The following is a 14,275-nucleotide window of genomic DNA, read 5'->3' as shown; positions in this document are numbered from 1 at the left end:
AAGAATTGAAAGGTTGACTGCTCAAACGAAAAGGTCTTCTGACTAATGATTTAAATTACCAGAACATAAATCCATTTTTATGAGCCCAAGCTATTCTATAAATCAAAGGAAAAAAGAAACATTATACCAGACTATGTAAACAGATATTAAAAGGCATGGTTTTTAGAAATAAACAGAGATTTTAACAGGGAATGTATTTCTTTGAGTAACAGTAACATACTAATTTTGTTGTTTCCTACCTTACACACACACACACACACACACACACACACACACACACACACACACAGAGAGAGAGAGAGAGACTAAAACCATTTTGATTCAATGTGGCAGAAAAATAAGAGTAGTTAACAACAGTGAGTAGCATTCTAGTAGAGTGGTTAAGAACAGCATAGAACCTGGATCCAGGTGGAATGGAATTAAATTTCATCTCTACCACTTACCTAACATGTGGTTTTGAGCATATTATATACTGTCTCTGTGTCTTTGTTACAGATAATAGGGTCTAAGTAAAATGCTTAGAAATACAACTGGCAAATAATGGTGTAAGTTTTAGCTATTATTCTTCTTTTGCCAAGGCAAATTTCAACTGGAAACACAATGATATTAGTAAGACAAATATAAGTTATCAGAATATAATTGTGACACAGTATTTTATGACAGCAAAATAGATGATTTTAAATATTTTAAAATATTTTAATTAAATTTTGGTATTAGCCAAGATGAATATACTTCTTTCCTGGCAAATTCCCAGGGCAAAGTTTATGTAAGTGGCCTGGTGGGCTTTCTCACAAACTTAAATCAGTCTCAAAAGACTGAAACGTAATCCTTCATGCTGAGGTTTCAAAAGAAATTATTTAAGACTAAATTTTTTTACAGAACCTTTTGGTAGCTCAAATAAAGTACATATTTGGGATTCCTAAACAAATAACTAAAAAAATAGTTAAATATTTTTTACATTAAAAGGCAATAAATAATATCTTAAACATAACTTTAATATTAAAGATCCTCAAACTCCTCTATCTGGACAACATACAGGAAAACTTACATAAACTGTAAAAGAAGTGATGATCAATAGCAAACTGACTGTCTTGGCTAGTTCAAGGTCTGTTTTTTAGCCATCTATATTCAATTACTTACTTTTGTTTTTCCTTTCACTAAAAGAAAATAATAAACGTAAGCTTCCAGCTTACACAAAATAACTTCAAATACCCTACAGAGACGAGACATAACTAGATAAATCACAGAGAAAAAACACCGAAAAAAAACAACAACCCACTTTTGTTTGAAAGGTATCTAAGGGCAATCAAAGCAGCCAACACTTGAATGCACAAATTCTGGAAGGAAAGGAAATGCAGGAGGGTTACTGTGTACAAGGTTAGAATGCAAAAGTCAATTACATTTTTTATACATGGACTATACGATGTTCATGGATGGCCTAATATGGATCAATATTCAAATTGATCCATAGGTTCAAAGCAATGCCAATCAAAATCCCAACTTTTTTTTTTGGGGGGGGGGGGCAGAAGAAAGAAGACTTATGCTATCAGACATGAAGATCTATTCTAAAACTACAGTAATTAAGACAGTATGAGATGAGTCAAACAGACAAAATTGAATACAGTCTACACAAGATCCACACAAATATAGTTTCATGCATAATGAATGACAAAGATGATGCTACAGTGTAGTGGCAAACTGGTCTTTTCAATAAATAGTGGTAGATATCCATATGGGCAAAAATGCCCTTTGATCCCTACCTTCATAAAATTCATAAAAAATCAATTGCAAATACATTACAGACCTAAATGTTGAAGGTAAAGCAATAAGTTGGGGCGCCTGGGTGGTGCAGTCGGTTAAGCGTCCGACTTCAGCCAGGTCACGATCTCACGGTCCGTGAGTTCGAGCCCTGCGTCGGGCTCTGGGCTGATGGCTCGGAGCCTGGAACCTGTTTCCGATTCTGTGTCTCCCTCTCTCTGCCCCTCCCCCGTTCATGCTCTGTCTCTCTCTGTCCCAAAAATAAATAAAAACGCTGGAAAAAAAAAAATTAAAAAAAAAAAAAAGGTAAAGCAATAAGCTTCTGGAGGACAACTTCATAAGAAATGTATTTTCATGACTATGAGGTATAAACAAAAATTTTTTAAGTAGGACACAACAAGCACTTATCATAAAGGAAAATACTATATTATATTTAATTAAAATGAAGGATTTCTGTTTATCAAAAGACAGTATTAAGAAAAAAAATAGGCTTACATAGTGGGAGACAATATTTGCAAAACTTTTATCTGAAAAAAAAAAAGACTCAAAGGAAAACATAAATAAGAACTATAAATGGTACAAAAAGACAGATAACCCAATTTAAGGAAAAGTCATCAAAAGTTTTAAATAGGCACTTCACAAGAAGGTACCTAAATGGCAACAAACTTATGAAAAGAGGTTCAACCTCATAACTACCAGGGAAATACAAAATAAAACAATCACATCTATCATAAAATATAAAAAATGAAAAACAATCATAACTATACAAAGTCTGAGTAAGGAAGTAAAGCAACTGAAATTGTCATAAAATGCAACAATTAATGCAATCTATTTTGGAATACTGTTTGGCAATATCTACTGAGGCTCAACATGTGCATACTCAATGACCAAAAATTTCCATCCCACTTTATACCCACATAAACTCACACTTATGTATATCAAAGCATGCACAAAACATTCAAAACGGCTTTATTTATAATAGACAAAAATTGGAAAACAACCCGAATATCCATCAACAATACAATGGACAAATTGTATCATATGGATACTAGAGATATTATACGGCATTAAAAATGAATATGCTGCTACATGCAACAATATGGATGAATGTGGCAAACACAACTTGGAGCAAGGAAATCCAGACACAAAATAACAGATACTTAAGATCCCCTTCTTGTGAAATTTAAAAAGAAACAACACTAATCATGATGACAGAAGGGAAAATAAGCTTACTTTTGTTAAGAGTTGGCAATGATTTGAAGGGGACTTAAGGGACTCTTCTGGATGCTATAAATGTTCTATGTCTTAAACTGGATGGTGATTGCATGGTATTTTTTTAATTTGAAGAAATTCTCTGTACACATATGGATTTGTGCATATCTCCTATGTATGTGATATTTCAATTTTTAATTACTTTAAAAATTGCCCTAGTGGACAAAGGAGGAAATGGGTAAAATACTAAAATCAGGACTTAATTCTGAAGAATCAGGGGGTAGATCCTTTTGTAGACCATAAGAACATTCGCTAGGAAGATGTATTTAGGGATAAAATACCCACATACATATGCCATCTCCCAATCAAGTGTTCGTATATGAGCTTTGTCTTCGAGGAGATTAAGGAGATGATTTAAACACAGACCCCATGCACAGAGTTCATACTTTGGTAGAGAGTCAGTTGTAAATATCTTGAATATACTTGATATTTTATTTAAGTTTATCTATTTGATACTATTTAAGTTTACTTAATAAACTTGAATTCTCATGACATAGCATGTGGCCTATCATCAGCTTTCTAATCTTCTACACAGTAACATATGCTTCCTAAACAGAAGCATCTCAGCCCTATGAAAGAAAAAGAGAAAACAAGAATAGTATTAAGAAAAGAACAATGGAGCAACTCATTAAAAAGTGTATTATGCTGGGGCACCTGGGTGGCATAGGTGGCTGGGCGTCTGACTTTGGCTCAGGTCATGATCTCATGGTTCGTGTGTTCAAGCTCCATGTCGGGCTCTGCTAACAGTTCAGAGCCTGTAGCCTGCTTCGGATTCTGTGTCTGCCTCTCCCCTGCTCACACTATGTCTCTCAAAAATGAATAAATATTAAAAAATATATATTTTTTAAATAAATAAAAAGTGTATTTTGTTAAAAGAAGCTGTTGTATATTTTACCTGAAATCTAGGTTGGTATGATTTATAAGGCAGATTTTTTAAAATTTAAATCCAAGCTAGTTAGCATATAGTGTAATAATGATTTCAGGAATAAAATTTAGTGATTCATCACTTACATATAATGTATAAGGCAGATTTTTTTAAAACTGCTATGCTAATTTTCATTATCCATTTAAAATATTCATAAATTCTTATCACAGAGAAAAACCTCACCTTAGGAAATTAGAAAGCTGATGACAGGCCACATTCTCTTCCTTTCTACAGTATTTTCACAGATACTCTACTGTCTCATGGGTTAGTGTATAAATATAATAAATACACTGGGTAATTTTCTTACAGAGTCTAATATATCACTCTTGTTTGAACGGTGACTCACGAAACATCTGCTAAAAAAAATGCTTTTATGGGATCAGGAAAATGTGAATCTATCTGGATATATGATATTATTGAATTATTAATTTTGTGATGTAATAATGGCATTATGATTTCATTTGTAAAGTCCTTATCATTTAGAGACAGATACTGAAATGGTTACAGATGAAACTACATGACATCTGAGGTTTCCTCCAAAATCATCCCGGGGAGAAGGGGGAGGGGAGAGTGAGACACAGCTGAAGCTGAAGAGAGTGACCTAGAATTGACAAATGTGGTAGCTGAGCCATGGATATTGGGAAGGCAGGGTGAGGTTGGGGGGTGGTGGTACTTGAGTCGTTCTCAAAACTTTAGGGTACGTTTTAAATTTTCCACAAGGGGAAAAAAAGAGAACTACAGGCAAATAATTGATTGATTTTAGAAGTCTAATCATCTAAGAAAAATGTTAGTGTATTCTCTGGACACAAGACATTCATTTGCAAAATTCAGGACATGTCCATCTGCATCTGCCAGTCACACTACTAAATCACCAGGATGCAACTGTCGGAGAGAAACAAACTTTCAATGCCGGTAGAAAAACAGGACATCACTGAAAAATGAACTTCACGCCTTACATGTTTACAGCCACTTAAAACTCATGCCTGTTTAATTCTATGGGAATGGGGAGAAAGGGATCACTTCAGAAACACAACTATAATACTAGAGAATTCTCCTCTGTAAGAACTACAGGTTTACATAAGGACCACATATTCAAGTAAATATTGAGATATGGGAACAAGAAACTAAGGCAACTGTGTTTTAGCCTCACGTAATAATGAGGCCTCAACTTCAAATGCACTTTCATAATTAAATATTTTCTCATTACCTTAACGTTATACTCAGGATGAGAATTCATATAATCAAAAAGCAGCTGGTAATTCTTAAACTGATGATCCCATTCTGTGCGTTCACAGTAGCGAAAATCATCTCCCAGCGGGGCCAGGAGAACTGTGGTACGGAAGAGCTTTGACTTTTTTCGGTACTGGTCGAGAAGCATCTCAGCCCTACAAAAGAAAAAGGGAAAAAAGGAACAGTAGTAAAAAAAGAACAATGGGGCAACTCATTACAAAGTGTATTATGTTAAAAGAAATTGTATATTTTACCTGAATTCTAGGTTAGTATGATCTATAAGGCAGATTTTTGAAAACTACTATACTAATTTTTGTTGTCCACTTAAAATATTCATAAATTCTTATCACAGAGAAAAACCCATAGTTTTTCTTATCCTTAGAGAAATAAAGTCACAGACCAACTTTGGCATATAATTACTAGAAACATCAATGGCCCTCCTGAAGCCCAGGCACAGATACTGGATCCTGGACAGCCTGTGTTTTAAAATGATTTGGTCCAAAAAGACAATAAGGATTTCTCATCTACATAAACTTTGAAGTTTGCTTTGATTTAACATCTCTTTCTCTAATTTAAGCTAAACTTGCCTGATTAAACATTAAAAAAATAGTTTGAACAAAACCAATTATAGAACCGTATTTCCTCTTCAAAAGGAAGAAAAACAACTCATTTAACACCTGCCATCAATAAACTCTGTATCTGTCACAGTGTCCTTCTCAGTACTGATCAACAAATCAAGCTTAGGAATTGAATTAGCTTTTCTGGATTCTACCTCCCTCAGCTCTAACCACCCATGACTCAAAAGGATAGCTAAATACTAAATGTGCTGATGTGCTTTTTTTTATATTTCATATTCTAGTAATTCTGTAGGAAATCCTTTTGCCAAATGCTGAATTGGGGCAACATTTGAAGAAGACTACGAATATAAGGTATTTAAGAGGAATGGCTTACCAAAATGAAATTAAACAAGCAGATAAACTCAGAGTAGTTCTCAATGTTGTAATGACACACTTAAGAAATTAGTGATAAATCACTAATATGCTTTTTACCCAATGTTCCAATTTTCATTTCAAGGGTTATTCAGAAGTAGGTTCTAATTCACAATATAAAAACTTATGAAAGAAACTCAAAGAACACCAATGATGAAAGAGGTATTTTATAGAAATAGTTAAAAAAAAACATTTAACTAAATTTAGAATCTCATGATCTTTCTATAATGATAGTCTCTGAAATTGCTTTGCAAATATTAAATTATTAGCAAAATTTTGTAACTTGGTGAGTAAAATATAACCATAATATTCTTACAAAACATAGTTTTCTGAGATTAGCATTCAGTGGAGTACTTAATTCTTACTAATAATTTACGAATATTCCACACTTACCAAAACCAATTTTAGATTTTTACTTATAATTAAAAAATACATGTACAATAAAATTAATCAAACAGAAAGACAAAATCAAAATAAGTGAAGAAAACCAAACATATAAATCACAGATTGTAAGATATACTATGTGACAGAGCATCCATCAGATCCCCCAGGCAACCAGAATAAAAAAAAGTAAGTGATCATTTAAATGAATCCCAAGGTTTACTACTAGATATACCATATCTTGTGCATATACACATAAGACACATAACAGGAAAGAAATCACAAACATTAAACGTGCCTTTTCCATTTAGCATCTGTCCTCGCGCCCAGGCTCCTGCTCAGAAGGTGTCAACACTGAGAAAGCCAAGGAACCAACCTATACTACCTGGTAGACAGTGGATATTTATTAAATACATGGTACACTACTGACAAATGAACCAATGGATTATCACTCTGAAGATGTACAGCAGCAATCTGCTCTTCAATTCTTTCACCAGATTCGAAATGTCAACTTAACTAGAACCAAGAAAAAAATTCCCTAGAACATCCTACCATTTGACACGTAAATCATCATCATATGTAAAATATTGTGCATGAGAACAAAACCTCAACTTGATAAAGAATGGTGTTTCTTTATTTGGGAAGTAGAGGAACCTGCTGAACTAATAAACAGTATCAAGTGTATCACCTGTAAACTACAGTTCAATTTCATTTCCTTTAGGTTATTAAAACCAAGCACCACTAATCTGGAAGACCCGTGTTTGATCTTCATTCATCAAGAAGTAAAAAGGAAGGTGATGTCTGGATGTGAAGTAACCAGTAGAGTTAAGATTTCAAGACTTATAAGAAGTTTTTAAAAAAAAATCTACTTAAGTATTAAATAGACTCTTTCATCTCTCTGCCCCCAGGTGTCCGGAAACCACTTGCAAAATCAGTGGAACTGACTGAGTGCAAAGTATGTTCCTGGGGGGCAATCTTTGAAGTGTCAGATGGGACACAGCCACAGGATTACACAAAATGGCTTTTTTCCCCCTAAAAATGCACTTTAAACAGATAGGAGGACCAAAAAAAAGAGGAGCTTCACAAGGCCTTTGGGTGCACTGAGAGTCCCCAACTGAAGCATCTGGCTGCCTTCAAAGAAATTCCCTATCTTTGACCTCCTGAGCTGAGGATACTCTCCCCACCCTTACCTCTTCTTTTTCACTGTACCTTTTGCTACCTTATACTGGATTACTCTCCCATGCCTAACTAACCTAATCCCAGAAAGCAGGCTATTCGCTGTTCCTCAGGGATTTTCATTGCTGTAGGAACCAGGAAAATGAAACCAGGTTGATTCCTAAACTTGGACACTTTAAAAAAAAAAAAATTATAAATAGATTTTGCTAGAAGGGAACTATGGCTTCAAGAAGGCTGCCATGATAAAACACTTTTGCGTGTGCCACAGTGAGAAGCTCACAATGGAATATTTCATGGCCACAAGGACTCACTCAAGGCAGAGAGACCCAATCTCACCTTCCTCTTCCACACACAATTTTTAAAAAGCAATTTTTTAAAAATAAATAGACTTGACAGTACCTGGTGCAAAGATCTTATTTTATTTAAAAGGCTTTATTGTTGTGCTCTGCAATCACCTGGGGTGATTATGCTGGCACTCTATTCTCATTTTGTTGGCCTGGAGACTTTTCAAAAGTTCCCTGGGTGATTTGGGTGGCTGTGGTTGTTAAGTACTGACCTGCCTCACCCTTGCCCGTTTTAACCCTCCTGTGGAAGGTAGGATGCCTCGCTTCTTCTCAGCAAGCTGCGCTAGCATGGAGTTCCCTGAAACCATCAAACTTATGACTGGCAAAAAAACTGCACGTAATTATTGTTATATAATCCATGTATTACAATTTGATGAGTTTAAAAATATGTCTACACTTGTGTTACCGTCATGTTACTGAAAAATTTTTTAAGGATGACATGTACAAGAACCTAGGCAGAGTAGGTTTGTGGAAACCTGAAATATTAGGGTCTTAAAACTACGGTTAAAGAATGTTCTGGTTTGTAGAGTTTATGGCTGTCATCATAGTTTAACTGTTTATAGTTTCCCATCTCACTCTCGAAAATTTCCTCATTTGCATAATAAATAACATGATGGATCAAAAAAACAAAATAAAAACCTATTTTACTTTTCTGGCATACATGAGTGGTTTACATTAAAACACAATGGTTTTTTTTTAATGTTTTTTACTTTTTTTGAGAGAAAGAGACCGAGCACAACTGGAGGAGGGGCAGAGAGAGAGAGAGAGAGAGAGAGAGAGAGAGAGAGGAGAAAGAGTCTGAAGCAGGATCCAGGCTCTGATCTGTCAGCACAGAGCCTGACATGGGGCTTGAACCCATGAACCGTGAGATCATGACCTGAGCAGAAGTCAGATGCTTAACCAACTGGGCCACCCAGGCGCCTCTATATTATAACACAATGTTTTATTTATTTATTTTTTAATTTTTTAAAATGTTTTTATTTATTTTTGAGATAGGGAGAGACAGAGTGCAAGCGGGGGAGGGGCAGAGAGAGAGAGAGACACAGAATCTGAAGCAGCTCCAGGCTCTGAGCTGTCAGCACAGAGCCCGATGCGGGGCTCAAACTCACAGACTGTGAGATCATGACCTGAGCTGAAGCTGGATGCCTAACTGACTGAGCCACCCAGGTGCCCCACACAATGTTTTATTTAAATGCATTATACGGCAATAATTTTTAAGTGAAGAAATTAAGCTTCATAAGCACCCAAATTAGAAGTATAGGTAACTAGATAGAATGAGATGCTTCTATCATTAGAGTAATTTTCTTCTTCTTAAAAGAGTGATTCATTCCTTTGATTTTTATTTAGATAAATATGTTTAAATATAAATATTCCTAATTAAAATTTTCTATAAGCCAAAAATGTCAGAAAGATTGAAAGAGTGTATTCATCAGAGCTGGGCAGCATTTACTATTATTGAAATTGTTATTAAAGGAACAGATAATTATACTCTTTATGTGTTCCATTTCAATAAATGTGTTTTTGCAGTTGGGTTGCTTTTCTTACCAATTTATACAATAGAGACCAGAAGTTTTATTATCAACAAAAGTATATGAAATCAATCAAACATAGTAGATGGTTTTTATAATAAGGGCAAAAGAGCTGGTAATAACAGAGTATTATAGGTTCTCCATTGTATATTGATCACCTATCGTTCATTTCCATTAAATTTTAACACATAAAAAGCACAAAGCTCTGGCATTTTTAAGTCGCTTGAAATCTGGTTTGAATGAATACCTTGAACATGGATAATGTTGGCTACTGAACCCTTTAGCAATGAGCAGCTGAGTTGCTACTTTGTTCGATGGTGTCTTATGAAATGCACATTTTCATACCTCTTTTGGACATTTCCAGGATGTATTGTTTCTGGGGGGACTCCCCAGGGACAACCAAATCTGCCTCCAGGAAGCCGTTTAAAATCAAACTGGCAGCATATTTTAGGATCAGGTCCGCACGTATGAGGGATGTCATAGCTGTAGAAGGGCATCATGTGGCAAAAAATATCTGTGCCAGATCCCAGATCTAAAATAAAGAGCCAACAGACAAACCTGAATTTATAAATTCTGTTTTCCTATAACTGTTCAAAATGCCAGTACTTTCTACATACGTAATGCAAGTTCGACCCTAAATTCACAACCTACTAAACTACCAGTACATAAGCTTCCATGACATGTAACAACCACCAGGCTGAAGGAGGAGACTCACACCCCAGTCTCTACCTCCTCTATCTAAATTTAGCAGAGACTCATCATTAACCAGCATCCACTGACCTAGGAAGATACAAACCAAAGCCAAAGCCAAAGCCAAAGTTATGACTGGCTCATCCAAAATTATGGCCATGTCCATCCCTGGCTGCCAGCTCCTGCCCACACCCACATCAGTAATGGGAGACACTGAGAAAGACCATTACATTAGCCACAGAAGAAGGGTAAGAAGAGATGAAGAGAATAAAAGGAGAAAAGGAAAAGTAGGGAGGCTTGTGAGAATACTGGGTAAATTCCTATCGACTTCTTGCTGTGAGGAGAAGGAAGTGCCACCAGAAGACTTCAGAGAGTCTCCCAGATGCTCACCAATAAAGAGCCAATGGTACTCTTCACCAAGAAGGCAGCACAGGACAAGTAAAAGTAATTTTCAAAACAAAACAAAAAAGCAAAACAAAAACCCACCAAGAATAAAAATAAAGCAAACGAACAAACAATATATATATATGTGTGTGTATATATATATGTGTGTGTGTGTGTATATATATATATATATATATATACACACACACATATACATATATATACATACATACATATATACATATATGTATATATATACATGTGTATGTATAAATATATATACATATATATACATACATACATACATACATACATGTATGTATGTATAGATAGATAGATAGATAGATAGAAAGCAAGCACTAGTTCCTGATGCAGAATTGTTTTTATTTAAAACCTCAATGCCAGGAAGTGTTACCACTGCCCTTGAGAGGTCAGAAGCCTACCACCCAGTGAGTGCAGGATTTAACCAGGAGTTAAAAATGGTTATCTTTATAGACTCCTGACCTAGAAGTACCTCCCCGCCTTTACTGAAGTATGGATTTCTACTTTTCAGCAATGGGTATGTACTGCTTTCATAATAAAGACAGTTACAACAAATAAAAAATTAAAAGCAACATGCACATTTTAAAAAGTGAAAATACCTGCTTCATTAAGAACCAGAACACACAAAGCAGCTCAACTGAATTCCAACATAATTTTGAAGTAACATCTTCAAATCTATCTGGTGAGCCTACAATACTCCGATTCTATCTCATACTCCATTTAGTTAAAGTAATTACCAGTTCTCTCCCAAATTTCAAAGCTATTATAATCTGTACTTTTCTGTGCTGTAAGTTGTTTCGCTGCATCAGATTCCAGTGTGACATCATGGATGCTGGTCACTAATACCTGCTCTCAACACAGAGGCTGTCACAATCCCAGACACTGATGGCACCTCCTCTTCCTTCTTCCTATAGATCGAAGACACACTCCACATCCCACTGCTTCACCTCACCCCATAATATTTAGCAACTCATTTTCACATTGCAGTTTATCTGCTGCATTTGATGTTGTCTTTTATCAAATTAAGACTGTAATTTCCTTACAGGCAAGGGAGTTTTCTGTGTTTTTTCCAAGCATGGTATTAAGTACATAAAAGTACTTAGTAATTTCTTGCTGATTGATATTTATGGACAATTTGAATATAGGCGACTGTTTAAGTAGGGCCTTTTCAAATTAACAATCTTTTTTTTTTAAATTAATATGCTCTTTGCATTCGATCCAACTATACAGGATATAACCCCCTACAAGTTCTTGTTTTCCCTCCAGGTTTTTATTTTCCAGAATAAAAAATGATACAGTTAATTTCTTTCCTTACTGAAAAAAACAGCAGTACATATAAGGGAGTTACTGTCTAGATTTACAAATGATTTTTTGAGAACACTCGGGAGAGAGCTAAATTACACAGGAAAGAAAATATGATGTAATACAGTAATTCCTGAACATTGTTTTAGCAACAAAATCCTTTTTGCAGATGAAATCTTAAGGAAAACTCAGTATCAGGATGGCAGTGAATACCAGGGAGGTAAAAGCCTGGGTTTGTGAACTACACAAAGACGGATTCAAACCTCACCTCTGTACCTACTTGCCCTTATGACTTTTGGCAAATGGCTTCACGTTCCTAGCATCCATTCCTTCACCATTTAAAAGGAATTATAAGAGAACTGAATTTAAAGGATAAAGATTCAGTGAGAGAGTGGATATAAAGCATACAATACAATGCATGGCCCATAATAAAAACTCAATAAAGAAGAAATAATAAAGTATTCTGAGTTAAATGGTGTTGGGAAAGGCAAAAACATCTTAAAAAGCCTAAATCTTGTCTTCTCCTCAACCCCCCACCCCCAGCCAAGAGCTGCGAAAGTCTGACCTTGGAACACCTGTGCACCCACAGACTACAACGTGAGAACAGCAGTACAGATAACAGGAAGGCTGTTCTAGGAGGGCAGGATTAAGGTTTTAAAAGGCAATTCTTACTAGATGCAGAGACAGGAAAGACAGAAGGAAACAGAGGCTGAACATGAAATAAATGGCTGGATATAAGATATAACACATGTTCAACTTTGTATAAAACAGGTTCTTTTTAAAATAGAAATAAAAAGCATTTACGAAAGACTAATTCCTTACATTTATTTACTTCCTTTAGGCGTAAAAAAGAATCCACAATGTTCTATAGATAAATATCTTCACCATTGCTTAAAAGAGTCTTAACACAAAAACTCTGGGGAATAAATTCTAAGAATCTGTGTCTTTAAGCAACCTAATTTTCAAGACTGACACTCTGAATAAAACCTGTAACAGCCTGAGTTCATAACCCTTATGAAATAACATCTAGGTCAAGGGAGACCTTCCACGTTCATCAAACCCTACATACCCCAATTCTGTCTCCAAAAAAATTCCAGCGTTTTATGCAATGCAAAATGTTTTTTAACTGCATAATGAACTCTCTGAATAAGCATGTGAGAAAATCCAGCCCGTTTAAGAAGATAAGCCATTGTTGGGGAATGTCCAAAAGGATCAATAGACCAACCAGACCGAGGTTTCACTCCTGTTGATAAAGAAAATAAGTGTTATTTTTTTAACTGACAATGACACGAAAAGAAGTCACATTACCGTCAGAGCCATCAGAGTTTTGTGGTATTCCAGGTCTGAGGACAAACGATCTGCCCAGCATTCATTCCCCTTTAGCAAACACTCCCAGCAGGGCTCCCAGAGGAAAGGATCCTGGCCCTGTCATGTCCTCCCAGGCAGGGGAATCGCACAGTAGGTTAATCAACGAGCTGAAAGAAGCACTCTGCCATCTTTAATAGGTATTAGCAAGCTACTGCCATGCAGGGAAGCTGGAGAAACAAACAGGACCTAACCCCTGCCCTGCCCTCTAAGACCTCACAGTCTTGTTTTGCTTTGAGTTGGACAACCCAGCAACTTGATGTTACAGAATAAAGAAAAGTACGCTAACTCATTTCAACTAGTACTCCTCAATCCCAAGTTAAGGAATTTGTAGGCCATCTTTCATACTTCACAACAGTTCTGTATCATCTTATTATGCAGTGGCAGAACTGGCCCAAATAACTGTTCCGTATTGCGTTAAATCTTAAGACATTTTGATGCTGGTGCTTTCTCTCCACCTAGAAAGGATGAATGGAATTTTTCACAATTGACTCATATCAATTATAAGAGCTATCGACTAAAGATATACCTCGATTTCTCCAAGGATACAATGTAAAAAATAAACATAATAAATGCAAAGACTGGATTAATGAATTATGATTATTTACCTGGCATTATACAAACCTCATCTTTTATTTATTCAGTACACTCAAAGAAAACTTCTACATACAACCTATATAAATCTACATAAGTAGTACTACCTTGTGCATTTTTTTTTTTTACTCAAACACCAGTTTAGCACCTTCCACACACCTAAGACTATGAGAGGTTCTAGGGTTAAAACAGGAGTTAATCCTGATCCTAACAGCACAAAGTATCATGCAAATAGGTATAACAAAGAGTAGTAGAAAAGAGAGGAGAGGGAAGAACTCTGGAGAACAATCCTGA

The 14,275-nt window shown here is 35.6% G+C and overlaps 1 protein-coding gene across 1 annotated transcript in view; it reads right to left on the bottom strand.

Annotated features, from left to right (window-relative positions):
* MAN2A1 (mannosidase alpha class 2A member 1) overlaps positions 1-14,275 on the bottom strand; it is a 166,665-nt gene that overhangs the window by 88,985 nt on the left and 63,405 nt on the right. The window contains exons 6-8 of the mRNA XM_003981174.6: positions 13,092-13,265; positions 9,950-10,136; positions 5,163-5,340 (exon numbers count right to left, since the gene is read on the bottom strand). Coding sequence (XP_003981223.4) covers positions 5,163-5,340; positions 9,950-10,136; positions 13,092-13,265 — 539 coding nt within the window. The remainder of the gene's footprint in view (positions 1-5,162; positions 5,341-9,949; positions 10,137-13,091; positions 13,266-14,275) is intronic.

Source organism: Felis catus, chromosome A1 (genome assembly GCF_018350175.1).
Source record: "Felis catus isolate Fca126 chromosome A1, F.catus_Fca126_mat1.0, whole genome shotgun sequence".
Lineage (NCBI taxonomy): Eukaryota > Metazoa > Chordata > Mammalia > Carnivora > Felidae > Felis > Felis catus.
Note: the sequence above shows the minus strand (reverse complement) of the source record. Positions and strands in the feature narration are given on the sequence as shown.